The sequence below is a fragment of the Drosophila montana genome, unplaced genomic scaffold (assembly GCF_035044405.1).
Source record: "Drosophila montana isolate Dmon_TW-CO22-7 unplaced genomic scaffold, ASM3504440v1 contig_2583_1, whole genome shotgun sequence".
Classification (NCBI taxonomy): domain Eukaryota; kingdom Metazoa; phylum Arthropoda; class Insecta; order Diptera; family Drosophilidae; genus Drosophila; species Drosophila montana.
This window is the reverse complement of record NW_026997446.1, coordinates 892,353-920,147: the sequence shown is the minus strand read 5'-3', so window position 1 is coordinate 920,147 and position 27,795 is coordinate 892,353. Positions and strand designations below refer to the sequence as shown.

General features: G+C 42.0%; 2 protein-coding genes across 5 annotated transcripts in view; one reads left to right on the top strand and one right to left on the bottom strand.

Annotated features, from left to right (window-relative positions):
* Src64B (Tyrosine-protein kinase Src64B) overlaps nt 1-21,826 on the bottom strand; it is a 39,517-nt gene extending 17,691 nt beyond the window's left edge. Inside the window, exons 1-2 of one of the 4 annotated variants that reach the window (XM_064683209.1) lie at nt 21,634-21,826; nt 20,726-20,860 (exon numbers count right to left, since the gene is read on the bottom strand). The gene's annotated coding sequence lies outside the window, so the exon portion shown is untranslated. Of the gene's footprint in view, nt 1-20,725; nt 20,861-21,620 lie in introns of all 4 variants that reach the window. The other 3 variants (XM_064683207.1, XM_064683206.1, XM_064683208.1) reach the window with 3 other exon arrangements.
* A 330-nt stretch (nt 21,827-22,156) lies between these two features.
* On the top strand, nt 22,157-26,262 carry HDAC1 (histone deacetylase 1). Its single transcript, XM_064683255.1, has 4 exons — nt 22,157-22,382; nt 23,285-23,397; nt 23,454-24,711; nt 25,644-26,262. The coding sequence occupies exons 1-4, from the start codon at nt 22,340-22,342 to the stop codon at nt 25,823-25,825; spliced, it is 1,596 nt and encodes a 531-aa protein (XP_064539325.1). The 5' UTR covers nt 22,157-22,339; the 3' UTR covers nt 25,826-26,262.
* The last annotated feature ends 1,533 nt before the right edge of the window (nt 26,263-27,795 follow it).

Here is a 27,795-nt window from a genome sequence, read left to right as displayed (position 1 = left end):
ATACCGAAATACATGCCTCAATTATATCATATAATCTAAGAACTTTCGTAATGCTCTTTAATACTTTTGCTTAGTTTAGTTATGCAAATACTTATAATATATATTTTGTAGCTCATCTAATTTTAACTAATATCTCGGGCATTTATCTTAAATACTACAAAAAGGAATGAATTCCATTCCAGTAACAATACTTATTTCTCACGTCCTTTTTCGCTGAGTGTGTCAACATGGCGCCAGGACGACGCAGGACATGGCGCGCCTTGAGAGTGTTGTAAGGTGGCAATAGTTACACGCTTTATTTGACGTCCTGCCGCCAGTGGACAGTTAAACAGGACTAGAGTCGTGTCGGGGAAGCTAACCCTCGTTGGCCATGACGACAAACAACGACACACAACAAGGACACAACAATGTGGCGCTAACTGTTATAGCTCGTCGCCAATGTCGCCACGCGCCGCCATCAATGTGGCAGGTGGCCGAAAGGAAGCGCGTTTTCTTCTGGGCTCAGAAGTTCGAACAGCTGACTCGCCGTTCGATTTTCGCTAATCACCAAATAAATATTTGCTCTAATTGAAACATTAATAAACACGAGTAGGACTATAATTGCATTCGAGCAGGCTCGACTAGTGGATGCCCTGTAAGAAGCTCTCTTTCGTTCACTTTCCTCTCTTGCTAAAACATTTCAATCCCAAATAACTTTTGTGTTTATTGTCCGATTGTTGTGAGAATTTCAGGTCTTAACAATAGCATGCTAATATGCATATATACCAAAAATCAAGACATTAAATTCGCCTGCGTCTACAATTCCCTGCTCCGTCCTACCAGGATTTATTGCCCCTTATTTCTACCTACCTTCGTCTACTATGCAAGAATTACAATAATTTTTATCACGTTTTCTCCGCCAAACTTTCTCTTCCCCCAATAAAATCGGTGCTTTCAGAATAACTTCGGCATCTCACTGATTATTTTCAGCCATAAATAAATTGTATTTTCAGTGTCGAAAGGTATCCAAAATATTAAGATATTCCAACTTTGCTTTACGAAATACTTACTATAAAAAAAAACTGAACATAGATATATTGGAAATGTATGAAAATTCCTATTCTCTCTATTTTCTATCCCTAGCCCTAAAAGTCTCTTGGATCGACTTTCGCTACTTGAACCCGGGCTAACCTGGGATGCCAGCTTCTGCCTGTTTCTGCCTGTTAAATTATAGCCGCTGCGGGTCTCCGGAGTGCAGCAATTAGTCAAAAAAAAGGTTCGCTTCAGCTTCGATTTTCGGCTGTGGAACCCATTTGTCTTGTGCCCCGGCAATTGGGTCAAGCGTGGCATATGCACGTGAGCGGTAAGCCCCCACTCCCCCCTCCTCTCTCCCCCCTGTCGTTCCATACTGGCCTCTGCCAATGTAATGATAAATGCAAGCGAGCAGGGGCTGTCCCCGAGGCGGGGCACAGTTGTTATCGCCGAGCGGCGTCAATTATGGCCAGCAGCAGCAACCGCTTTATCGGCCTACCGAGTGAAATAAGACAATCAAGGCACTGCCCGACTAGCAGATACCCTGTATCCATACTTATTCTAACTTTCTTCCAGACCTCCATTAACAAAAATATGTATATAGTTAAAGGAGTATATTGGCTGAAGGAAGCATCTACGATCTCATAATCTTTTCATTCTAGCTCTTATAATTCCCGAGATCGACTTGTTCCCACAGACAGAAGCACGATAATAGCTAGCTTAACCCAACTTGTCGACTTGCTCAGCAATCGGCATACTTTATAGGTTCGCAGTTGCTTCCTTCTGCCTGTTACACATTTACCCTCGAGAACAACATATCCTCTTTACTTATTCTCATTGTTTCCAGGGCATAGCAAGACAAAATACTTTGGAAATGCTGCAGCGTCATTAGGTGACCCCAAAAACGAAAATTCGAAACCCGAAATGAAATGAAAAATGTACTAAATGAATTTTCGTTGTGCTGATAGCAGGAGCTGCAGCAGGGGCAACTCTTATCACACACACACGCACACTCACACAAACAACTCCCAGTTGGGTATCGGAATAGGAATCGGCATCGGCATCGGATTTGTTAAGTGCCTGCAGCGTTTATCTGTCGTTAAATCAACACAGGGCAATTCGTGTTATTGGAAAGAATTCCCACTTTGCCAGCCACACGAGGCAGCCACACTCGGCATGTGGTCAACATGTGCAGCAGGAGGTGGCAGGAGGCAACGGCTGCTGCTGCTGCTGCATTTGCATGCATAGTGGCAAAAACACATGACATGCTCCACATTCGTGTGACATTTGCCGTTGCACCCGACTGCAAAAGTGTTACATGCAACAACAACAACCACAAAGCAGCTGCAACAAAGAGCGCCCCCAAAATGTGGCACGCCCCTCACTGCATATAAACCGCTTGCATTGCATTTAGCTGGCCTCAAATTGGAGCAGAGAAGTGGCCCAGCCCCAGGCCGCGCTGGCTAGAGTCAAATGTCATTAGGGAGCGAATTCGGATTGGAACTAATTGAATGGGCGCTGCTTGCCAATTTGCAGGCAATGCAATAAATTTACATTTTCCGATGTGCAATTAAAAGACGGGCTGGACAAGCTGGATTCGAACCGGCAAGAGTTACAACATGGTTCGATGGAATCATGGTAAAGCTAGCTTCAATTCGTGGTTCGAACTGGTAAGCTTGGTTTTATGGTTCGCCGGTTGGGTTTCAACTGCGGTTAAATCATGATTCGAGTCGGCGAGGCTCGGTTCGAACCTATAACTTTCAAATCGTGGTTCGATTTGCTAAGGTTTAAATGGCGGTTCAATATTCTAAATTATGGTTTGACCCGACAAGCTTAAGGTCCTAGTCATATCCGATAAGTTTCAAATCGTGGTTCAAACTGGAAAGGTTCTACTAGCGATTTGAACCAGCAAGTTTTAATTCAGAGATCGAACTAATTAAATTAAGTTGGTGCGGCAAGGTTCAAATAATGAAATGAACTGGTTAGGTTATAGTGGTGGTTCAAACTAGAAAGGTTCGAACCCTCTATTTTCAAATCGTAGTAATATTCGGTAAGGTTCAAATGGTGGCTCAATCGGGCAAGGTTCAACTATAATAGCTTAATCACTTCTCTTTTAAAAAGCACCTCCTGTCGAATTTGTTTAAGGCGTTAATACAGCAATTAATTCCAGACAAAACTTCCTCATTTATATTTGATTTAAATGAAGTAGCAAGAATCGAACAAACCATGTTTAATGTTAATGCACATTCAATAACTGGGGTTGGTTTGAGATTTACAACGAACTAGCAAACAATTTTTAAAGATTTGCATTGATTAAAAGCGCATGAAAATTAAACAAATGCACTCCCTCTGCACCCTTCCCCTCAAAAGCCAAGGAATTCCGCTGCGACTCATCCGCTTTGATTGAAGGGTGAGTGAGTTTTGCAAATTCTAACAGACTTTCGGCTGGCAGTCAAAAAGCAACTCGAAGCAACATTCCAAGCGGAAATTTCACCAACATCCGACTTGAGTATTTAATTTCCTCACGGCGCAATGCAGCTGCCATTGGGCCCGACTGATGTCATTCCATGTATGCCACGCAAAAGTGTGGGCAGACGACTTCAGGGAGACGACACCAGGCACACGTCACAGACGCATACGTGACGTCGCATATGCAGAAGCTTATGGGGGACGTATCTGCAGACAGCAGACATTGCAGAAGGAGTCGGTGCCCATAACATAAATAGAAACAGCCACAAAGCTTGACAACGCGACAAAGTTTCACAATTCGCCAAACCACCCGCATGAAGGATACCTGCATACAGATACACACAACATACACACACCCTCACACAGGTGCAAAAGGAAAAGCCAAAGAACAACCCTCAACCGCGTATGCGACAAAAATTATGAATGAAGCCACAGATAAGCAGAGCAACTGCAGAAAACAATACAATATAGTTTAAAGTACCGAATTGCAGTTGCTCTTAAAAGTAATATGTCTCTATTATCTACTTGCTGAAGATTTCAATGGAGAAGTCGCCGGTTCAAACCCTTTAAATCTGCCTGAAATTGGAGCGTTCTTTGACCAGAACGATGCTGGGTAATTTCTTTTACTCTAATTAAACTATATATACACCATATCTACATTTATTTTTACTGAAGCTAAACAAGGAGAGGTCACTGGTTCAAACCATTTTATATGCCTGAATTTGGAGCATTCTTTCTTTTACTCTTATTTCTTTTACTATTATTAAAATAAATGTAAACCATATCTAAATTTAGTTTTACTGAGACATAGAGATCGCTGGTTCAAACACTTTGCAGTTAACGTGCTTTTGAACCAGTCGTTGCCGGGTAATTCATTAAATCTACAGATATTTAATCTATAATAACCTCAAATATAAATATAAATAATAGATTACATTTCAGCTCTTGCGTAATTCTAATTATCAAAGCTTCAAACCTGCTTCAATCTAAATTCCCTCTTAAATTTTATATGCTTTTCTGTTCTATCAATTAACTTTATAGTGTTCACTAGCCCATTCGTCGTATACCCTTTCTCGGCAATCCTCTCTCTCTCTCTCTCCCTGCTGTTGCTCGAGGAACATACAAGAACAAGTCCACATTCGACGGGCTCTCTGTGTGTGTGTGTGTGTGTTGCGTCATTTTCTTGCTCGACAACTTCAACAACAACAAAAGTCGTTTCAGTTTGAAAAGATTAAAAATTGTATTGTGTGTGCCGTGTATTGTGGGACGGCGTGGACTATGGACAGCTCCTACTTAAAACAGGATGCAGTCCAGGGGCATAAAACTTTTTAGCACTTTTATTGCTGTTGCCGTATGTTTCGACAACAGGCGACAGCCCAACACTCAGACAACAAATTGTCAGCTTGTTGACGAGCAGCAACAGCAACAGCCACGACAAGTCAGAATATACCTAGTGGAGGGCTGCTCGATTACGAGATACCCTGTGAACAGCAAAGAGTTTCCCTTTATAGCAAAATAAGGAAAGTTGTACCTCTAATCTTGGCGATATTATACAAACTGTTAAATTTCCCGCGTCTGTTAGTAAAGTAGGGAATCTAATACCGGAATCCAATAAGCACGAAGCTATTTATGTTCAAGAAACCTAGAATCGATATTTATCGATTTTGTGAAAACTTGATATCGATAGATGCATAGAAGCAACATACCCATATTTAAGCCTCAAACTCCTCTAGGCTCTTCCAAAAGTCAAGCTGAAGAATTCGTTACTTGAAATCGATATTTATCGATTTTTTGTAAGCTTGATATCGATAGATGGATTCAGGATGCCAAAATTTGCGCCTCCAACCGCTCTAGTCTCTTTGCAGAGATATGCTGAGAAAAACCTTGACTAAAAGTCTATGTTAATCGATATTAGGAATACAAAATATCGATAGATACAATCTGCATGTCAAACTTGACGTCTTCAGCCCAGATCAACCCAATTGAGAATCTATATTCTTATAGGAGCTGCCCTCTTCTGCCTTATAAGCTGGCATACAATTATAATACCCTTTTCACTAGGTTATGCAGGGTATCACAACTGCAACGAATCAACAACCGGCAGACATAAACACGAATTTATAAGAAGAAAACACACACACACACACACACACACACACACACACATATCTCGCTGCAACTCAGGCTAATAAAGCAAACTAACAAGAAGGAGTGTGACGGGGGATAAGGTATAGCTGCTGCCTGCTACTGGTGCTTGTGTTGCCAGAGCTATAAGCACTTGAACAACATTAAACTCTACTCAGTTCGTTTTTGTGATTACACGTTGCGTGCGGCCTCAAGTGTCGCAACTCAAAGTGCGCTTATCAACGCCCAAAGCATCTGAGTTGGCAGATGGGCACACCAGCAGGGCAGGGCAGGGAGGGGGAGAGGGGAAAGGGAGGGGGAGGGGGGGCTTTACAGGCAGCAAGTTTTAACAAATATTTTATAGAGCATGCACGATGGCCGGGGCTCTCAATGCGGCGGGCAGGCACTTGACATAGTTTGCGGCACCTTTAGGTACACCGCCCCTCCCCGCCCCGTCCCGCTCTTTATGCCACGCCCACTTACCCCAACCGCGCCCCGCTGGTAAAGTTGATTTATGCAACAGCTTGCCGGGCGACACTTGCAAGCGGCATAATATTATAAAACTGAAGCTTTTACACCTATTAAAATGTACACAAATGGCTGAGAGTGTGCGCCTGTTAGTCTCTGTGTGTGTGTGTGTGTATTGGTGTGTGTGTGTGCTTTGCCACTTAAAAAACTAGCAGCGCAAAATTGGTTTTAATCCTCGCCTGGCTCGCAGCAGCAGGACGACGTTGCCTTGGTTGCAATTTTCATTAAATTTGCAGCTTGCAACGTGCCGCAGCTCGCTCAACTTGCAACTTGCAACGTGCAACTTGCACTTATGTGCCGTTATTTTATGCATGAAACCAAATAACGGCACCCGCACGGCATGCCATTTTGGGGCTTCCGCCCCCACGCCCACAACTCCGCAGGGGAGCTCGAGCCATAACTTCATTAGGGTCGCCGGGCGAAGCAACAAATTGAGCCAAAGTTGGCGCAGTCTAGGGTATCTATAGAGCACACACGCTGCACCCTTAACCCCTGCCCCTGACCCACCCGACCACCCGCATGTGCAGCGAAAAAGAACAACTGCTCGGAATGCTTGTTGCAAAGAGAAATATGTAAAATATAATCCTACAGAATTCAATGTGCACGGACGCGAGCGCTTAACCTTACCCCAACCCCGACCCCGACCCCGTTGCCGTTGCCTCAGTCGAACCCTATCGCGACCCCCAGAGCCAGGGCCAAGTAATTAGTCATGAAAGCCGAGAACCTCTACGCGAAGCAGAGCTTGTAACTGAAGCCGACTCGAGGGTTTCTCTGAGGTAGGGACCTCGCGTGCCGCTCAAATTCGAATGCAAGGTTCAAACCCTGCCCCAAGGGGGGGAAATGGTTCAATCACGAGACACTGATTTGCATTTGGCAACACGTTTGGCACGTTGTCACATTAAACAAATAACCAATCTGAGGGGAAGGCAGCTCGAACTTTCGCTCGAAACGAAATTTACAAATTCCGTTGCGTGACGCAACGAGAAACACAATAATTCAATTAAATGCACAAAACAATCAGCATAAATCAAAGATGATCATTTGAATAGGTAGTAAATAAATTACGGTCAAATTAGTTGTTGAAAATAATATTTGAAACAGCTTTGTATGGAAATTAAAGGCAATTATCTATTTGAAATATAAATTTGTGAAGAGAGAGTAAGATATTTCTACAAATATAAGAGCTGAAATAATTACAGAAGCTTTCATGTGGGTGGAAAAGTGATTGTGAAGTTGTTGATAAGTTGAGCTTCAAGTGTGGAAAATGGAATTTAAAGTTTCTATGAAAAACTTTAAAAAAACGGAGATCAAAGTTTCTAAGAAAAACATCAACTAGAACTTTATAAAGTGCCGGAACGTCTGACTAACAAGCAAGAAGTCGCCGGTTCAAAGCTTTTCTCAATTCAATTTGTTTTACTTCTATCAATACCTTCTGAACTCTACCAAGCGAATGAATGAGAGAAGAAGGTGTAGTTATAAGTATATAACTTATATAATATTAACATAGAGGGATATTTAGAATGAAGGAGAAGGAAGTATTTACATGATTCGCCTGGAGGCGCCTCTCTCTGATGGGGTCAGCCAGAACCCAGGCTGCTGAAGAAGTTTTTCTGATCTGCGACCTTTGTTAGGCGAGCGAGAAGTCGCCGGTTCAAAGCTAGCAGCGATTCTCAACCAGCTTGCAAGCGAAAACTCTATTCTTAAGTGTTATATGGAATTAAATCTGATATACAGCTGCTTTCTGGCGTATTTTATATTCACAAAACTCATTCGGCTAGCTGTTAGTCGGAGCTGCAATTATTTGTAATTCCTGCCAAACAAATTGTCTGAAAGAGCAATAAAATGTTGTTTCAAGCTCGTAAAAATATGTCATGAAAACTCCAGGCCAAAACGCTAAATACATGTTTCCTCTCTCTCTCTGTGTTTGTCTCGCTGAGCGTTTGGCTATTAAAATAAAAAGCAGAAAAAAACTAGGCCTAACTCAAGCTGTTAACCCGGCTAGGCAAGTGCCGAAAACTCGTTTTGGACTCTACTCGAAGAACTGGAGCACACGCGAGTCGAGTGGCAGCAGCCGCCTCTCGGCTACCGGACCAGAGCTTTAACTTTTGTCGAGTTTGGGTTTTTTTTTTTTGATTTCGTTATTGGGCACAAAGAAAAGGAAAATGCTGGAGGCACAAAATAGCATTTCTGGCGTTTAGCATGTGCCAGTTAATGGCCGCCCAAAGAGCAATGGACCAAATGGAAAAAAAGCCGCTCGCAGCTGGACTTGAAGGAATATGGCCAACACAATTTTGCGCAGCGGACACTTAGTTGAAAGTCCAGTTGCCAAGTGCTGGCTGCGCTGCTACCCAAACTCCCAAACTCCCAACTGGCCGCTCTTTAAGCAAACGTGAAATTAGCATTCTATTTGTATAATCAAGTACATATATAAAACTAGATAGACGAGCGGGCACTGGGCGTCATTTCCAGGCACAACACACACACGCATCCGTTTCTCATCAGTCTTATCAGCGCAAGAAATTAAACAAGTGTGCTTGAGTGGAGTGTTAACGACTAGGAAATACCCTGTAAATGAGACCCGTAAATACAAAAACTTCAGACTGAACTGCAGTGTGCTTGCAAAATTCATTCCAAAACAACTTTTATATTTACAGCTTAATTTTGAAACAATTTTCAAAGCACAAAGTTGACATTGTTTTATGTAAACATTCCCAATATAAAGTCTTAACCTTTTGAGAAACTGATTTTGATGCTAATCAGTTATTTATCTACAATTTCCATGCCTACTTTTCCCAGCTAGACACCCATTTTCAATGCTTACAGGGTATAAATACTAATATAAAAAAAATAAAATAAAATAGTCAACGCTGACGGCGACACGGCGCAAATATTGATTTTTATACCATGAGCAATGCGATGTGCGTGTGCGTGTGTGTGCCTGCGTGTGTGTGTGTGTGTGCCTGCGTGTGTGTGTGTGTGTGCCTGGGTGTGTGTGTGTATTTATTTTATGTATTTATAAGGCGGCAGCAACTTCATTGCGCTGGAGCTGCGAATGCGTGGTTAAAACAAAAACGCAAGCAAAACAAACAAACACAACATAACACAACACACACAACACACACACAAGCACACAAACACACACTCGAGCAGAGTCTTAAAATATTTCAAACACGTTGAAACAATTGCAGGCGAAACGAGAAAACGACAAGCGACAAGCGTTAAAATCTGGCAAATTTTTAGCATGTTTTATTTTAGAGAAGAAGAAGAAGCCGCAGACAGCAAACTAGTCGCAAGTGTCCGACCAGAAGATACCCTGTATTACCCTAATGGACAGCAGCAGACATAAACACACAGACACACACATACACACGCACACACATACGAACTCACGCTGCAAGCTGCGCATTTTCTGCAGCAGCTGTGCTTCTTCTTCTTCTTAAACCCACCCTATTTATAAGAAATGTGTTCTTGTCTAACTTCGTTGGTTACCGTCCGATTTTTATGAAATTTTAAGGGCTTAAATATGACATCAAGAAGTTTATGCATACCAAAGCACAAGGCTCTAGCTACATGGTCTAAAAACTTTAAGTAATGCTTAACAAATCATGTCATATCATTTTCATATCAAGTATATGAATATGGGAGAATATATCAATCGAAATATAAACTTGCTCTGGCTCACAGACAGACACATGTCTAGTTATGCTCAGCTCGTCCTTCTGATCCAGAATATATTTACTTTATGCAGATGCATTTCTCTGTCTATCACAAACATTTGCACAAAAACAATATACCCTTTTTTTTTACCCATTTTCGATGGGGTGTATTAAAAGCTGAGGAAAAGGAAGCCAGTCGCTGCGAAATAAACCCAAGAATAACAAAAACACACGCACGAGGCCAAAGCAGAGCAAACACAGCCAGTTTGTGGAGCAGCCAGGGGGGGGGGGGGGGTGCAGGGGCGACAGCAACTGGCACTTCAAGCAATCACATTTACTGCCCCTACGACGGACGCGATTCCGACTGACTGACTGCCGCGCGGGTGTTGGATGCCGGGTTAGGCGCCCTATGATAACCCCTGACCTGCTCCTATCCCTTCCCCAGACCCCTGCTCCTGCCACGCTTTCGCCCATCAAGTCTTAAGCAATTTGGCTCACGTGACCTGCTTACCGAGTCAAAGAAGGCAAAGGAAACGCTGCTCAGGATGCGCATCACTAACTCGACTCTCCCCTCGCTGCAGCGCCTGCAGCACATTTCATATTTATAGCGCGTGGGCGGCCCAGCCAAGTGAAAGACCCTTTTGGCAGTTGTATCACTTTCGGTTTTCTTCTTCTTTTATTTTGGAGGTGCCCTGTCAGCTGTTGAGCAACAGCTCCCGCTCCCTCCTTCCCTCTCTTTATCACTCTATTTTTATCTTTTGCGCTTGAAGGTATCGAAATATACCCCTTAATAAAATGTTGGTCATATGTTAGTTTAAGATCCAGCAATGCTGATAATAACTAAACAAAGCGTGGAGGGGCGTTGGGATAGTCACGAAATATATGTAAGGCCTACATGCATAAATATAGGATAGTTATTTTTGTGTGTATAGCCAATCAAATTATATTAGAGGCAATTATTAATATTAATATATTAAATTTTTGCTTTTCAAACCTTACTTGAATTCTTGAGAATCGCATAGAAAGGCCATTTAAAAATATGCGTTTTTTGCAGCGCAGCGCTAGGATTTATCTGCATTTGGTGTAAGAGATAATAAATTGCGAGTATTTTACCAGAAACTATGAGAAGATTAACATATTTATAGCTTTAAAAGTTATTTTACATTCATAGAAACTTTTTAATTCATATTTTGTATTGTATTAACTAAGAACACTTTCTGCCTTCTACGCTTAGAGTATCTCTCTCTCTCTCTCTCTCTCTCTCTGACTATTTCACTTAAGCTTAGCCAAACTCCTAACAAAGTATTTACTATAAAGTTTCCTCCTCTTTAAAAGCCCGCTCCATAGAACGCACTTGGTACTTGGCACTTGTATCCCACACATTTTATACATAATTGTAAAAAGGTTATCGACTCTTTAGCCTGGGTTTTATGGACCCGAACTGTTTACAGTGTTACAATAACAAATCACAAATGGAATAGTCTCGAGTGGCGCAGATAATCAAAGACTGAAGTGGGCCGCACAACAAGCGGCAAATATGTATTTACAGAGGTATTCAGAGAGCAATGATTCGATTCTGGACACAACCCGATCCAAGCCCAACTATCTATGCATGCAATTTATCGTGTGGTGGCAGTGGGGCAGGCGGAAGGGGGAAGGGGGCGTGGCAGCAACAGTAAATGCGTTTTGAACATGGGAAAAGTATTTGGGTTTTGTGTCTTTTGTTTTTGTTTGTGATTTTTATTTTTTTTTTGTGGGAAAATATTTGAACATTGGCTACGCACTCGACACACACACACAAGAGTTAAATGGCAATAGAAAAATATGTAAATTTGCCGTGTTGCAAAATTGAAAATACAACTCGTCGTCGTAATGAACGGAAGTCGAGTTAAGTTTGCAGCAGTGGCAAGCGGCAAGCGGCAAGTGGAATGTGGCAAGCGGCAGCCTCTCAGCCAATTTACGTTTTGTGTGTTGCCCGTTTGCCTTGCAAATATTAAAACTAATTTGTATGCATGCACACACACATTCACACACTCACACACACTGATACACACTCGCACACAATAGAGTCAGGTGTCTGGTTAATTGCTTGGAGCTGCATAATATCAGCTTCAGCTCTATCCCAGGGGCGCCTCGGACCAGCCCTGACACAATTGATATTGATTTTGATCTGAAACTAAATCTGTGTCAAATTGATTTCAGTCAAAGCAACAAAAACAACAATGGAAAACAACTACGTCACGTGGCTCAATTCAAATAATAAACCAATAAGAACAAGAACAGAAATGTCCGACGAGGAGATACCCTGCCCGAGCTGTCGTAACAAGCATTCCTTCTATAAATGCATACACAAATACACGCGCACTTTATGTGTAGCTGTGCTTCTTCTTCACTTCTCCCCACTCTATCTATAAGAAATGCGTTCTTGACTAACTTCGGTATTTACAGTCCGATCTTTATGAAATTTTCAGGGATTCAGAATGGCTTACAAAAGGCTCTTCATCTAATATTGAGCTTTTACGAATTTCTGTAGTAGGTATCTAAAATATGAAAACTTCCTGATCTGCTTACACTATACGAGAAACTTCTTACTAAGTTTGATATAAATAACTCCCATAGTCTTCGAGTTATGCTTAGAAAACAAGTTGCAAAATCTATAAAAAAAGAAGATATCGGAAAAAAGATAAGCTCGTTCTGCTTATGGTATAGAAAAGTATATATATTTCAAATTTCAAATCTCTAGTTGATGTAGTTCTCGAGATCAACGCGTTCATAGAGGCAGACCTGGCTAGATCGACTGAGCTCTTCATCCTGATAACGAATAATTAGGAGATATTTTTCTCTGCCCGTCACATACGCTTGCACAAAAATTGTATACTCTTTTTTATCCATTTTCAATGGGTTCAGGGTATAACAACAAAATCGAGACAAATAATCAGCAAAGTGCATTGCGGGTCGAGCGCCTGGGGAGCTTGTATGTAGCGTTAGGCTGGGGGAGGAGGGGGCGGGGTGGCAATGCGACTTGAAGTGCGCCACTAGACACAATTCCAGCAAACTGCAATGCACTCGAGACAAATAGTCGCAGCACAGCGCACAGAGCACTGAGAATTGAGAATTGCGACTGCGACTGCAGCTGTAGCTGAGATTTCGCTCTCGGCGCAATCACAGCGTGACATTTCGTGCCCGGGCGGACAGTCAGTCAATCGGGCATAGTCTATAACAATAACTTGCCAGGCGCTGCTACAAATTGCAAGCTGGCATCCTCCTTATTCTTACCAGCTCCATCTCGCCCCATCTCCTCCTCCCGCTCCCAGCAGTCGTCAAGAGACGGAGCAAGTTTTTTGGTTCATTTCAAGTGAAGCATCGCATGAAATATGCTTGAAAATTTCATGGTAAATGTCCCAAAAGCGCGTTCGTATAATTCATGAACTCTGCTCAGTGATGGCAAAATTATGCAAAGCACATGAGACAATACATAACGGTAATAATAACATCGATAAAATGTTTTTCCTAAGATTCTCCCAGTTTTCACCCACTTTCCGCCAGTTGGGGTGGAATTCTAAGGGTCAATGAAACACGTAACGAATAACATAGAAAATGTAGGCCAAAGGGAAATTAAACTTGAGTTCATACAAGCTGAAAGTTGCAAATCACTATCACGAACTACTTCTAGTTCCACCTAATTTCCACTAAATGAGGTGGAATGGAACAACAAGCAACTCTGAATCGCATGTTCTACATAGAATGGTTTGTCTTAAAGAACTTTTTGAAGAGATCTTTGACACATAAATTGAAGCCCAAGCGATAACAGCAATTTACAGCTTTTCACCCATATTTCACTGCTAGAAGTGGAACCACAGTTACACGCTTTTGCGTTTAAGCGGAAAATGTGCATTATTTAATGCTGTCAGGTAAGCTTCTAATTAATCTTATATTAAGAAAATACGTATAAAGAGAAGTATTCTTCGCAGAAACTTTACTCAAAATTTTAATTCCACAAATTATTTTCGCCTTCCTTTTCTTGGCAAAACCTTTGGCGGCACTTTCACACTGCGCTACACAAATTACACTAACTATTCAAGTGGCTAAGTTTTAGTTTCTTCTACTTTTTTTTTGCCTGACATCTCTACAGCGCATAGTTGACAAGTTTTGGGCCAAGTTTGGCAGCTAAAAATTGAACTGAAAGCAAAAATTGCGAAGAGACAAGCACTCGACTCAGTTAAACGCTATTTATTTTTTCTTTTCGTTTTGAGGGCTGACAGTCGCACATTTTTAGTGCACTGTTTTTCAAAGTTGACGATAAACTTTTTAATTTCATTTGAAAATTTCGTACGGGGGTTGTGTTTTTTGTACTTTAAAGGGTTGTTATGATTTCTTAAGAACTGTTGTCAAGTTTATTCCCACACAAGTTTTGGGCACAGACAGCTTCGAGCCGCAGCGTATGCCCCCAGTCCGTAAATCTGCTTTGTTATGGCCCAGCTCCCCAGGCATCTATTGCCAGATAGTTGCTCTGCTGCTGCTGCTGGCCTTTTATTTTCTGTGCTCCAGTTTCTTTTCTGTTTATGTTTATCTGCCTGCGAGGAATCGGTGCTTGTGCCTCCTGGCGAATTTCACACCTTGTCTGTGTTCTCGGAGTTCAATGTACTCCAATTCCATTTGAATATTAGCTAGCTAGACAGAGACAGAGACAGAGAGAGCGAGAGAGGGAGAGCAATTCATTGGCTGGCTGGAATTTTCAATTGCATTTGAAATCGATTTGCTGTTTCGGCCGTCGCATCGCTCCGTGCCCTCCTTTGCGCCCAGCCAACCCACACTCCTCGCCGAATCTTCAATATTTACCAAAGTTGAGCGCAACAATCGCTTTTCCACACTCGAATCGCACTAGATTTATTGTTAGCTCCGATTTGGGGATTAGCAAAAACTTTTGCCGCACATTAAAACATCAACTTTAACTGGATTTAGGTCTGCCTTTTCCTTTTTCTTTTTTTTATAGATAAATAGTTCGACTGTCAGTTGAGGCCAGAGTTAAGTTTAGTATTTTAGTTTTTAGTGCTGTTTATTTTTGTGGACTTTGAGAAATGAACAGAACGAGCGCTTCGGGCTGCTTTTCGCACAATAAACTTTTATTGTCCTGATCCTTGTAATTAAAAAGTTTGCCCCTAAGTCTTGCCCTATCTTAGGACTGCACAAAGAACTGGGTCATATCACAAAAGCACTTGAGACTTAGAGATGCTTATTATAATGGTTTTTTGTGCACCACGAACTGGCTAGAAGCATATATTTATGGGGTTGAGATTTACATATGCCAAGATCTCTTAATCTCCTTCACATAATCTGCATGTGTCGATGTCAGATGGGTTTAATTTTTGGATGATATCTCAGGGTCCGGTGATATAATCTATTGGGATGTCAACCGTTTTGAGGTTGAGGGTTGAGAAGTAAAGGCTTATTTAACATGAGGTTGTACACTTTAGGGTTTAATAATATGGTTGAAGTCGAAAGACGGCGATTAGCGCCTCTCAAAGAGGTTTCCTTCTTGTCGGTGCCAATTGAATGCATGTTGGGCGGACAGGATATTCTGCTTTGTTGAGGGCTTAGGTCCATCCTAAGTCTCAGTTGGTTTTTAAGTACAGCAAACGCTTAATACGCAACTCCACGTCAATGAGGACTTTACCCGCATTTAAGTATTATTCACAGCCGCTGCGATCCTTGCAATGTCAATTAACAGTCTTGGTCGGGGTTCGTCTTCCTGATAAAGGTGCTAACGGTATAAGAGGTTGACAATCAATCAACCGACTCGTATTATCATCGATAAGGAAGCATTTGACTTTTCCTTGTTTACTTCCGGCGTTAGTTCCTATTTTTTCTAGATCCTGATTAGTTTTATTCTGACTTCTTTTGAAAGGACATAGAAAAACCTAGGGCAAGAGGTGAGTGCATAAATTGACAGTTGTCCTATTAGTACTGTTATAATATTTTTGATCAACATATATAAGTAAAAGTTTTCTATATAAACTGGAAGCCTAGGCTTTACCCCAAGAGAACACACACACAGTCCTACTTCCCTAAACCCCTTTTGATTCAGAGTAAAGCCTTCCCTTGATCAATCGGAGAGCCTTGTGTGCATTTCCAATTAGTATATATTTCATTTTTCGCTTTATGGGGAAGCCTTACTTTGATGCAACTGCAAGTGGCAGCTGCTGCACAAAAAGAGATTAGGAATATGGAAATGGTTTTCAATGCAAATGGGGCAAAATTTTTATTTCTACAGCTGCGGCCTCTAATTGGAGTAGTCGCAAAGTTGGACGGACGCAAAAGCAGCTTTATGAAAATCAATAAAATCGAAAACTAGCCAAAGTAACAACCACCACAAAACACACACAAGCACACACACACACACAGAGGGGCACACGCATGCACAGTGGGCATGGCACATGAGGTTTTTTCTACCGGAAATGTGTGCGCGCTCACGGCCTGTGCCCGTGCCCGTGCCTGGGCCAGGAGCGCAAACCTGGCCAGGAATGCGGGTGGGCGGAGAGGGGGGGGGAGGGAACACAGTATGAATGGGCAAACCGGAAAACGCTGGCGCAGCTTTCAGCGAGTGCGAAACAACCACCGCTGCGAAAAGTTGCCGCCGCTTTACGGAACGAAACAATGTTTTGTTGTTGCCCAGCCGGATGTGCACTGAAGTGCCACAGACCAGGGGAGCTGCGGCGAGGAGGGGTGAGGGGCGGGGCAGCAACAGCAAAAAGCAAACAATGCAAAATGTTTGGAGAGCAGCAGCAGCGCGTCCAACGTGCGAATCGAGTCCCGTGTGTGTGTGTGTGCGACCTGTCCTAATCCCATAAATCTAATTGAACCGCCCAACTAGCTTTTGGGTTAGCCGGTCACAGGGCAGCTTAGCCCCTTTACCTCCCTCCCGCCCCTCCGCTCGCCAGCTGACCATTAAACGCGACTGCAACTTTTCTTAACGACATAAATTAAAAAGTTTTTCCACTGTCCGCCAAAAAGGAAAAACAATTGAACAATGCAACGTGCAGCAACAAGAGTTCTCTAGTCTGGGCAGTCCGCTTAGCAGATACCCTGTAAAAAGGCATACACATACAGATATACTCAAACTTAAGCCGTGCTTCTTCTTATCCTAGTCCCTCTCTATGAGAAATGCATTCTTGAATAACTCGGCCAATTACTGTCCGATACTAATGAAAATCTCAGGTATCAAAGGTGGCATCTAAATGTATTGAAGTATCTAAGCCTGAGGAGATTCCTTTAAAAATAAGTTTTTGAAGGTTTTTTTAAGACATAGCCGAATAAGGTATCCAAAAAGTGAAATGTTCTCGATCTACAGATACTATACGAGAGTATATAAACTATTTTAAGGAACACCAGCTCCTAAAAGGTCCGAGATATGCAGGAATTCGATATCGATTTATCGATTTTATAAAAATGTACGTTATAGCTGATTTGATACTAATTTATTCTACACAGTCAATAGAAACTACGTCCAACATTGCAAAACTCTATTGCTTATGGTCTCTAAAGTCGACACGGACAGACAGACAAACGGACATGGCCAGATCTACCCGTTTGTTTATCCGAGGCAAGAATATATAAGCTTTATGCGGTCGCAGATGCTTTCTTCTGCCTGTTACATACATATACTCAAAACCCTTATACCCCGCTTTGCCATTTTCAAATGAATCTAGGGTATGAGCGAAACAAAACAACCCGCAGTTGTTGTCCTGCCGCATTCTGCTGCACTTTATGTTGGCCACCTGTCAAGCGTGGCAAAAAAAAACAACTTCAAATTGCCATAAAATAAAAACTTTGAAGCTTTTGCTCTGGCCAAATGGGCGTGGCGTGCCGGGTCAACTGCAACAACAACAACAACAACAACAACGTACGGGGACAAGAAGTTGGACGTCCATTAACCGGATTGATGATGCGCCCGAAGCACCATCTGAATTGTGTCAATTGTGTGCGGGCAGGCGACGACAATGGCCAAGAGGGGGATGGGCGAAGGGGGGAGGAGAAGCTGGAGCAACATTTACTGCAGCACTTCTTGCAAAAGATGAAAAGCGAGAAAAACTCAGTAAATGAGATGTATTGTTCGGTAGACTTCAAAAAAAAAAAATATAGATGATAAAAAATGGTTCTGTATTAAAGAGAACGTTTCGATTATTTGTGAATTGCGAAAGAAAAACAAATTAAACTACATTCTGATTAAAACCGCAAAGAATTCTGTGGAATTGGAGCTCATGACAAGTCCAAGAAAAAGTTCTACAAAAGAATAATCCACGGTTAAAACTATCGAGAACTATAAGAGTTCGACTTATTATGAGAGGTTAAGAGCGAAGAATTCTTTGAAATTAGATCTTATGCAAAGTCCAAGAAAAAGTTCTACAAAAGAAAAATCGACGTTTAAAACTATCGATAACTATAAGAGATCGATTGAGTTAAGAGTTAAGATAGTTAAACAAATTTCCCGACTTTAGTAATGGAAAGTATTCAGAAATCTTTCACATTTTTAAAAGGCATCTATCATAATGTGACCGATCGATTATATAAGTTTCCAAATTATCGACAGTTCTGATTAGGTTCATCATCGCGCTCATCTCTTTGCAGGTTGCCTTCCATTATGTGAGGTTAAGAGCGATCGATGGATTATAAAAATTGCCAATTTATCGATGGTTTGGATTAGGCTCACATTTATCGATAGTTTGGATTAGGTTCACATTTATCGATAGTTTGGATAAGGTTCACATTTTGCAACGTCTCACGCACTTATCTCTTTGCAAGTTGTTTTCCATTATGTGAGGTTAAGAGCGATCGATCGATAATATAAATTGCCAATTTTTCGATAGTTTGGATTAGGGTCACGCCTCACGCGCCCATCCATTTGCAAATTACAAGCTGCTTTTCATTATGTGAGGTTAAGAGCGATCGATCGGGATATAAATTGCCAATTTATCGATAGTTTGGATTAGGGTCACGCCTCACGCGCTCATCTCTCTTTGCAAGTTGCAAGTTGCCTTCCATTCTCGCCGGCTTTCCACACTTGCCGCTTGCCTCTGCTTGCCACGCACTTTCAATTTTCTTATCAATAAAAGATGCTGCTGCTTCGGTTGCTCGTTTCCATTGTGTGTCTTGTAAGTGGGCGACGTTGAGAGCTGCACATAAAAATCAAGTGAGAGTGGTCCAATTAGGTTTGCGCGACTGAAAGATACCCTGTACATAGCACAACTTGGTGTCAGGACTTTAAATCTTCAGGACACGTGTGTTAAAGGAGCTTTAAATCGACATGTATTGCCTTTTGGGGCTATGAATTGAATTGGATGGATAGAATATAATACATATCTATTTCTAATTGGACATTTCTAGCTCTTATAGTCATTAATATAAACTGGTTTATGCTTATCGATAAGATAGATTACCACGTCTTTATGTCTCCGACCTCCACCTATTACAAAACGAATATGCCCTTTTTTAACGCATTTTCAATGGGTATAGGGTATATAAAAATACAAAGGCCGCAGCCGCAGACGCAGCTCGAACAATTGAATTTTCTACTTCTGCTGATGCTGCCACTTCAGCTACTTTTTCACTATTTAACAGTTGGTTGTTGTTGTTGTTGTTGTTGTTGTTTTTGTATTTGTTGTCGTCGCCTCCTTCGCTCGCATTTGCCGTAATTTCGCCATTTGCCTTTGTGAGTCGTTCAATCGTAAGCGCTTTGTGCGCGCAAAATGAAAATAATCAAAACGAAAGAAGAAGAAGCAGCATCATCAGAGATCTTCAACAAGTTTGCCGTTAGTCGAGAGTTAAGCAGATTTACCGTTTGCCCATTTCGCAAAAGCCAAAAGGCATAATTGCCAAGTGCAGCACTCGAAGCGAACTCCATGCGCCGCACTTTGCTTTGAACTGCCCAAAAAAAAGGGTTGCCCCCCCCCCCCCCCCCCCCTGTATCTATGTCGTTACGAAAGGAAGGCAAATGGAAAGAGAAGTGGCAAAAGGCAAATAGCCGGCCATCAAAAAGCGCCAGCAACAACAAACTGTGGAAGTTGTCATCGCATTGTAGAACGTGTTAATGAAAATTTTTATTTTTGACTGCACGTTGGAAGGAGAGGGGGGGGGCTGTATAAGCACCGCAAGATAAGCTACAAAAATAGTATAACAAAAAATTGTGGCTTGAACTTCAAACGGCGACGATGCTGCGCTGGGACAATAAACAGGCCAAAGAGAAATGTAAATAAATAAATGCGGCAAAGCAAAGCACCAACAAAAATAGTACAACAACTGAGCCGAAGAGTGTGAGCGACGAGAGAGGCAGAACGCGAGAGTCAGCAGCAGCTGCATGTGTTGCTCTTGCTCTCGCTCCCTCTCCCTCTCTCGCTCACTCTGCCTTATGGTATTCCACGCGCAGACGTCGACAGCTGGTTGCCGGACTGGTTTGGTTTGGTCCTCGAGCTAAATTACAGACAATTACAAGCAGCCGCAACAACAACAACAACAACGACAACAACAACATTGCTCTTTGACTTTTTAAAACGCACAACAGCAGCGGCAATAAAATGGGATTTGCTTTTATCAGCAGCAGCAGCAGCGCCAGCGCAAATAGAAAATGCAGCGGCAGAGCATAGCTGCGCTCTCTCTCTCTTTCTCTCCCTCTCTCGCTCAGCATAAACTTACATTAATTTGTTGTTGTTGCCAGATTGGTATTTTTTTATGTTTAGTTATTTGGCTGATGCGTTCATTGGCTTTTGTAACGGCACTTTGTAGTGTCGAGTCAGGCAATGATGCATTTTTGTGCCACTTTACGAACGATGCGTTGGCCACACTCACACACACACTCACACACGCACACAATAACAAGGAGCAAACAAGTTACCAGGGCAGCAATGAGCTGAAAATAGCTAAATCTAAAGTGTGGCAGCACTTACCTTTAATTTAAATTAGCTGGAATATTTTTTATTGAATAGCCAGCGGCTTAGCCGCGCGTTTTTACAGTTACAGCTATAAAATGCAGTTGCCGCCAGCGTCGCGTTTTGTTGTTTTGTTTCACGGTCGTTACTGGACTGTAGGCAAAAATAAACAACAAAAAAACCATAAACTATTTAGCTTTGCGGTTTGCCGAAATTGCGCTAATTGGAAAGCGAAGGAGATGCACAAGAGAGAGACTGAGAGAACAAAAACTATAATTAAACACGTACGCGGAGGGGGGAACGCTGCTTGGCAGATAAATAACAGCAAAAAATATCCTGCGGGCGCATTGAGAAAAAGGAAATTTATCGTGATAAAAACGGAAGGCAACAAAAAAGTAACAGAAACTTTCAGCGCGAGGCGTTGGTCGCGGGGGCGGCAGAGACGTCTGCTGCGGCAGTCGGTAAAAATTCAAAAAGAGATAAGAGAGAGAGCGAGAGGCAAAGAGGAAACACTGAAGTTGGCGGCGGCATCTGCACTGCGCAGGATATTTCAGACGGTTATCATATATTTTTATTTATTTTAATTAATTTTCATCATCACAGAAAAGCGGGCGCGTTCATTTCTTTTCTTTTTCGCTTCTTTTTTTTTGTTACTCCGCTTCGACACTTTATTTCAGTTTTCCCCACTTCTTTTGCGCTGGCGTGTTCATGTGTGTGTGTGTTCGTGTGTGTGCGCTGGCGAGTGTGTTGCTCTGTTTGTGTTTCCACTGCAACTCCCGTTGCTGCTGTTTTACTTGCTGTTTGCTTTGCTTGGAAACTGAAACTTCTTTCTCTTTTACACACACACATTCACACGTAAACACACACACAACACACGCACGCATACAAACAGAACGGCGCACAAACAACTCACTTAAAAAACTTACGCGTTACTTTGCGCTAGCTTCCTTTGAATTCAACTGCAATTTGCACTACAGATACGATTTTCATTCAATATTTTTGCACTTTAGTTTTGAGTTTAATTCTTATTTTTCACCGACAAGAGACGGAAAACACCGACCGACATAGCCTCGCACAGATAACGCGTCCAACTCGTTCAACGGTTTTTTTTCTACTAAAAGAAGTTTTCTCTCCCGCTCACACAACCAAAAAAAAAACCATGGCTCGCGCAATGTGGCCGTTGCCACTTAAGGTAAAATTACAGAAAACCAGCGAAATATTAATGTTTTAAAAATACAGTACTGTATGTAGGACTTATTGTTATAACTGTTATTGTTTAAATTATTTTGAGCATTATAAAAACATATTTTATACGAATACATGATCATAGATTGCACTGCAAAAAATACCAAATAATTTTGGCGCATTTTAGTGCATTACCGTCATCTGGCAATTCTTCTTACAGAGTGGCAACGCTATATAGTGTGGTTGCCACACAGCAAATATCATACCACATCGTTTTCTTGCAGTGCGCGGCCGTGTTTCTTCTCTCGCTAATTCAAAGAAAAGTATAACCAAGCCGCTAAAAGACAAATAAAATTATTGCTAAAATCGCTGCTTTAAGGCAAATCGCATAAAAACCATCAGCGCCGCGTCTTACGACCGACCGGCAGTCCAGCAGCAGCAGTGACAATGCAGTCCCATAGCAAAAAGCGCGTTTGCTATTATTACGACAGTAAGTTGGCTTTTAAATAACATCAAATGCAATAAATGCAAGAAACGATGCACCATGCAGCAATTGGATGCATTTGCGGCCTCCAAAGCAGCCGAAAATGGTCGACGGCGGCGTTCATTCGGCATTTTTGTGAATTTCAATTTTTACAGCGACTGTACCAGCATTTTGGCACACAGCGCACTTTGCGCTAACGACCGCAACGCATGCGACTCTGTTGGCGGTGGTGGTGATGGTGGTGTGTGCGTGCGTGCCAGTGTGCATGAGTGTGTGTGTACCTGTAGGTCTTTGTTTGGTATAGCGAAAGTGCGCCGCCGGTCGTTTGCGTCAAAGTGCGCTGTGCGTGTAGACGCCTCGCCGGCACTGGCAATAAAATTTTCGTTTTGCAGAGCGTGGCGCAAAATGGTTTTTTTCTTTTACATATACCCTGTTCAGAGGGGGATTAAGGGCATATGTGTTTTGTGGAATGTTTGAAGCAGGTTGCTTAAAAATTGAGTTCTATTTAGTAGCGTAAAAGCAAGGTAAATGAAGGATTGGTTATTTTTGGACACGCCCACCAGGTTGGAAGGGGGAGGTAATATGTACAAATCTCTATTTTTCACAGTTTTAGCGGGGGCTTAATAACTTGGCTAGCAGACAGACAATAAACAATAATCTGATAAGAAAGTGGAAGCTTTTTGTGTAATTTGTAGCTGAATAGAGCAGTCGGTTTCCAGACAGTTTGAAAGTGAACAGAGTATTGAGCAGTCGGCTTCCAGACAGTTTGAAAGCCACTGCCGCTGGCTAACAGTTTAACAGTCCACAAATAAATAAGCACCAAGGAAATCTTCTAAAAATCGTTAGCTCTTATCTGGAATAGAGTATTGTGCAGTCGGCTACAACTGATCTGCTTAACTGTTCCACAGGTGACATTGGCAACTACTACTATGGCCAGGGCCATCCCATGAAGCCGCACCGCATACGCATGACGCACAACCTGCTGCTGAACTATGGACTCTACCGCAAGATGGAGATTTACGTAAGTTGCGAACCGATCCGCAAATTGGAAATGCAATTCATTCCCCCCCTTTACAGCGACCGCACAAAGCCACTGCCGACGAGATGACCAAGTTCCATTCGGATGAGTATGTGAGATTCTTGCGCTCGATACGACCGGATAATATGACGGAGTACAACAAACAGATGCAGCGCTTCAATGTGGGCGAAGATTGTCCCGTCTTTGATGGCCTCTACGAGTTCTGTCAGCTGTCCGCCGGCGGCTCGGTGGCCGCCGCTGTTAAGCTGAACAAACAGGCCTCGGAGATCTGCATCAATTGGGGCGGCGGGCTGCATCATGCCAAGAAATCGGAGGCATCCGGCTTTTGCTATGTCAACGACATCGTTCTGGGCATTCTGGAGCTCTTGAAGTATCATCAGCGCGTGCTCTACATCGATATCGATGTGCATCATGGCGACGGTGTCGAGGAGGCATTCTATACGACGGATCGCGTCATGACTGTCAGCTTCCACAAGTACGGCGAATACTTTCCGGGCACGGGCGATCTGCGGGACATTGGCGCCGGCAAGGGCAAATACTATGCCGTGAATATACCGCTGCGCGACGGCATGGACGACGATGCGTACGAGAGCATCTTTGTGCCCATCATTTCCAAGGTGATGGAGACATTCCAGCCGGCGGCCGTGGTGCTGCAATGCGGCGCAGACTCCTTGACGGGCGATCGTCTCGGCTGCTTCAATCTGACGGTCAAGGGGCACGGCAAGTGCGTGGAGTTTGTCAAAAAGTATAATCTGCCCTTCCTCATGGTCGGCGGCGGCGGCTACACCATACGCAACGTCTCCCGCTGCTGGACGTACGAGACGTCCGTGGCCCTGGCCGTGGAAATAGCCAACGAGCTGCCGTACAACGATTACTTCGAGTACTTTGGGCCCGACTTTAAGCTGCATATCAGCCCGAGCAACATGACCAATCAGAATACGGCCGAGTATCTGGAGAAGATCAAGAGTCGTCTGTTCGAGAATTTGCGCATGTTGCCGCATGCGCCGGGCGTACAGATTCAGGCGATACCCGAGGATGCCATCAACGATGAGTCCGAGGATGAGGACAAGGTCGACAAGGATGAGCGTCTGCCGCAGAGCGACAAGGATAAGCGCATTGTGCCCGAGAACGAGTACTCCGACTCCGAGGACGAGGGCGAGGCTGGCCGCCGGGAAAATCGCACGTACAAGGGCCAGCGCAAGCGGCCGCGCCTCGACAAAGAGCCCATCATTACCAATTCCAGTAACAAGACCTCCTCCGAAACCTCCAGCGATATCAAGGACGACAAGGAGAAGGGTAAGCACGGGCGACAGTTGCTCCTGGAGATTGACTGAAGCTTAATTTGTCTTAGTTGGATGTTAGACGGGGTCAATTCCACCCGCTTGTGTGGAACATGCAGGGAAAATTCTTTTATGCTATCTTTTTGTTTGCCTTCAGATGGGCTTTAAACCCATTTTCAAAAGTTCTCTGTTTGTATTTCTTTGAGATATGTTTCACTTTTGTCAAATAACTTTGTAAAAATGCATTTGAGCTGCGTTTCACACTTTTCGCTTAATCCATTCCTGGTGGAAATCGATGTGGATTTGTGTCCAAGAATCTTTGTGTTTTACACTTTTTAAAAAACTAACCTCACTTTAGTTCGATCGGTTTCAAAGAAATAGAATTAAATACTTGTCTAAGCGAAATATGAAAATCCACCTGCAGCTGTGGAAAAGAGGTGAAAACGGTTTACAATCTGCGGCAAACTCATGTTCAAGGATCTTTATAAACTTATCTCTTTGCGATGAGTTTCACACTTCCCAAAATCCATCACTTGGGATCTATATGCGGATCAAAGGTTGTCTAAACGATATTGGTAAATCCACCCACAATCGTGGATAATAGGTGAAACGGTTTACAATCCGCCACTCATTTTCAAAGATCTGTATAAGTAAAATGCATTTGAAATGAGTTTCACACTTGGCAAAAGGTTGGATGAAAGGTTGAACTGGCGAAGTTGCTGGTTCAAACTCATTTGCAAATGTCTTCTAGCTTTCAAGCAAGCGACAGACATGGACAGCAAATGTTGCTGCCAACTTTTGCAGCTCAATTCGAAGGATTTCAAAGCAATTTTCAAACATATTAAAACAAACTAAATATGAGGAAAACCAGAAGCAAAAACCTAGCCCTGGCAAAGCCGGGCAAACCCTAGTAATCCCTAATTAAATGCATTTCTTTTCCCCTTGCAGCCGATGGCGTCGATGGCGAGGAGACGCCCACTGCCAACAACAACACCAATAGCAGCAACAGCAGCAGCAGCAACAACAACAACAACAACAGCAACAGCAACAACAAAGGGGACAACGATGCGAGCACAAACGCGGGCGGCGCCTCGTCGGCGTCGAAGGGCGCCAAGGAGAACAACATATGACGTGGCGGCCGCAATTGGTTATAGAAGCCAATTAAGCGACCGCCCAAATACAAGCCGCCGGACTTTACCTAGCGCCCAGCTAATCCCGATCCCCGAGCCCCCCTCGTCCTTTAGTTTAAGCCGTTTGCCAAGATCCACGCTGGGAGCGGAGCGAACTCCAGGCAAAAGCAAAACTAAACTAAACGGAAAACCAAGAAAAACTCAAATTAAAATAATATACAATCTATTGTAAGGCAACTTTCTTCGTGTTTAAGCTAAGCAGCAGATACTTTTACAATTAAAAAACAAACAAAACAAAACAAAACAAAATCGAAGCAGATACAGCTACACATAAACATAAAGATAAATATACAGATACAGATAATTACCACATAAGCAAGATCCATTTTTTGGCGATTCTTGCAACTTTTAATCAATAAAACAATTTTTAAATATTACTTTTGTCAAACTTTTCAATCGTATCTAAGATAAATCTAAGATAAAATATAAAATCAGATCGAATCAGGCCGTATATATAGATTATAGATTATAGAATGTTTATACCTCTTGGGCAAATGTGTTTAGTCAGAGATAATTGATATGGAAATAGAGTACAAATAGGTAATATATATTATATTATAATTGTACTTTAGATTAATCAGAGATCAGATCAGTATATATGTCATATGTAGAACCTTTTATGTAATCAGATCGTATTATGTGTGTATAGCATAGGTTATATTTACCTGAATACAGAATCTCTTGGGTATATGTGTTTAGTCAGAGATCGAAGATATACGCCTATATCTATTATTATATACTCCTATAGATTATTATTATAGAGAATATGGAGAGTTTTATGTAAGATTAAACAGAGATCAGATCAAAATATGGAAATAGAGTATAGATAGAGTTTTAATGCTTTTGTAGAGGGTATTATAGGAGTTTATAAGATTAGTCAGAGATCAGATCAACATATTTCATATAAAGAACCTTTTATGTATTCCCAAGAATCAGATTTAATCAACAAGTTTCATGTGTATATAGCTTATACTTAAAGAATGTTTATAGACTTGCCTGGATTTAAGATCTTTTGGATATATGTGTACCAAGAGATCATAGATATGTGAATAGAGTATTATAGAGAATATAAAGATTACCAAATTAGGTTTTTACGCTCTTGTAGAGAGTATTTTAATTGTACATAAGAATAATTAAGAGTCAGGGCAACATCTACATATATAAAATCAGATCTAATTATCCCGTGTCATGTGTATATAGCATATAGTTATAGAATGTTTACCTACTTACCTGGATATAAAATCTCTTGGGTATATGTGTTTAATCAAAGATATAGTGGATTATTATAGGTATCAATGAATTCCAGGCTTTTATGCACTTGTAGAGGGTATTATATTATAATATCGCCTATTAGAAGACATTTCTGATCCCATATAGTATATATATATTCTTGATCATTATTGAGCTTTGTCCATTTCTCTGTTTCTATGCACACTTTTCTTTCAGTTTTAACACTTCCTATATGAATATTCTCTTCGGTTTCCTATATTATAAAGCTTTCTCAGTTACGATCTGTTGAAAATTCAGTTATTGCATTAAAAGCTTTTTGATTTCTACGATATCTTAACTAAACTTGACATTTTCTAGTATTACAATATTTCCTATATATAAACTCTATCAATATCGGACCACTTCTCATATAGTTCTATGAGAAGAATAGGTCGAAAATTGAGTATTTGCATGGCAACATTTTCTGTTTTTCAAGATAAGAGCTTTATAATGTTTGTCTTATATCTGCAAAGTCGTAAAACTTATGTCTAGAAGGGTATTCAAAGTGCGGCGTGCCGCAGATAGCTATTCATCCTGCATTTCTAATTGGAAAGGCAACATTTGTTAACATTTTAACTATTGCAGAGAATACTTTAGGGGCTCCATTTATATTTTTGGGAAATTTTTAATTATAAAGATTT

What these genes read in the sequence shown, in the direction of transcription:
- HDAC1 (XM_064683255.1), top strand. Translation starts at nt 22,340, where the DNA reads ATGCAGTCCCATAGCAAAAAGCGCGTTTGCTATTATTACGACA. An exon ending in CGTTTGCTATTATTACGACA is followed by an intron (nt 22,383 to 23,284) that starts GTAAGTTGGCTT and finishes ACTGTTCCACAG; the next exon opens with GTGACATTGGCAACTACTAC. An exon ending in ACCGCAAGATGGAGATTTAC is followed by an intron (nt 23,398 to 23,453) that starts GTAAGTTGCGAA and finishes CCCCCTTTACAG; the next exon opens with CGACCGCACAAAGCCACTGC.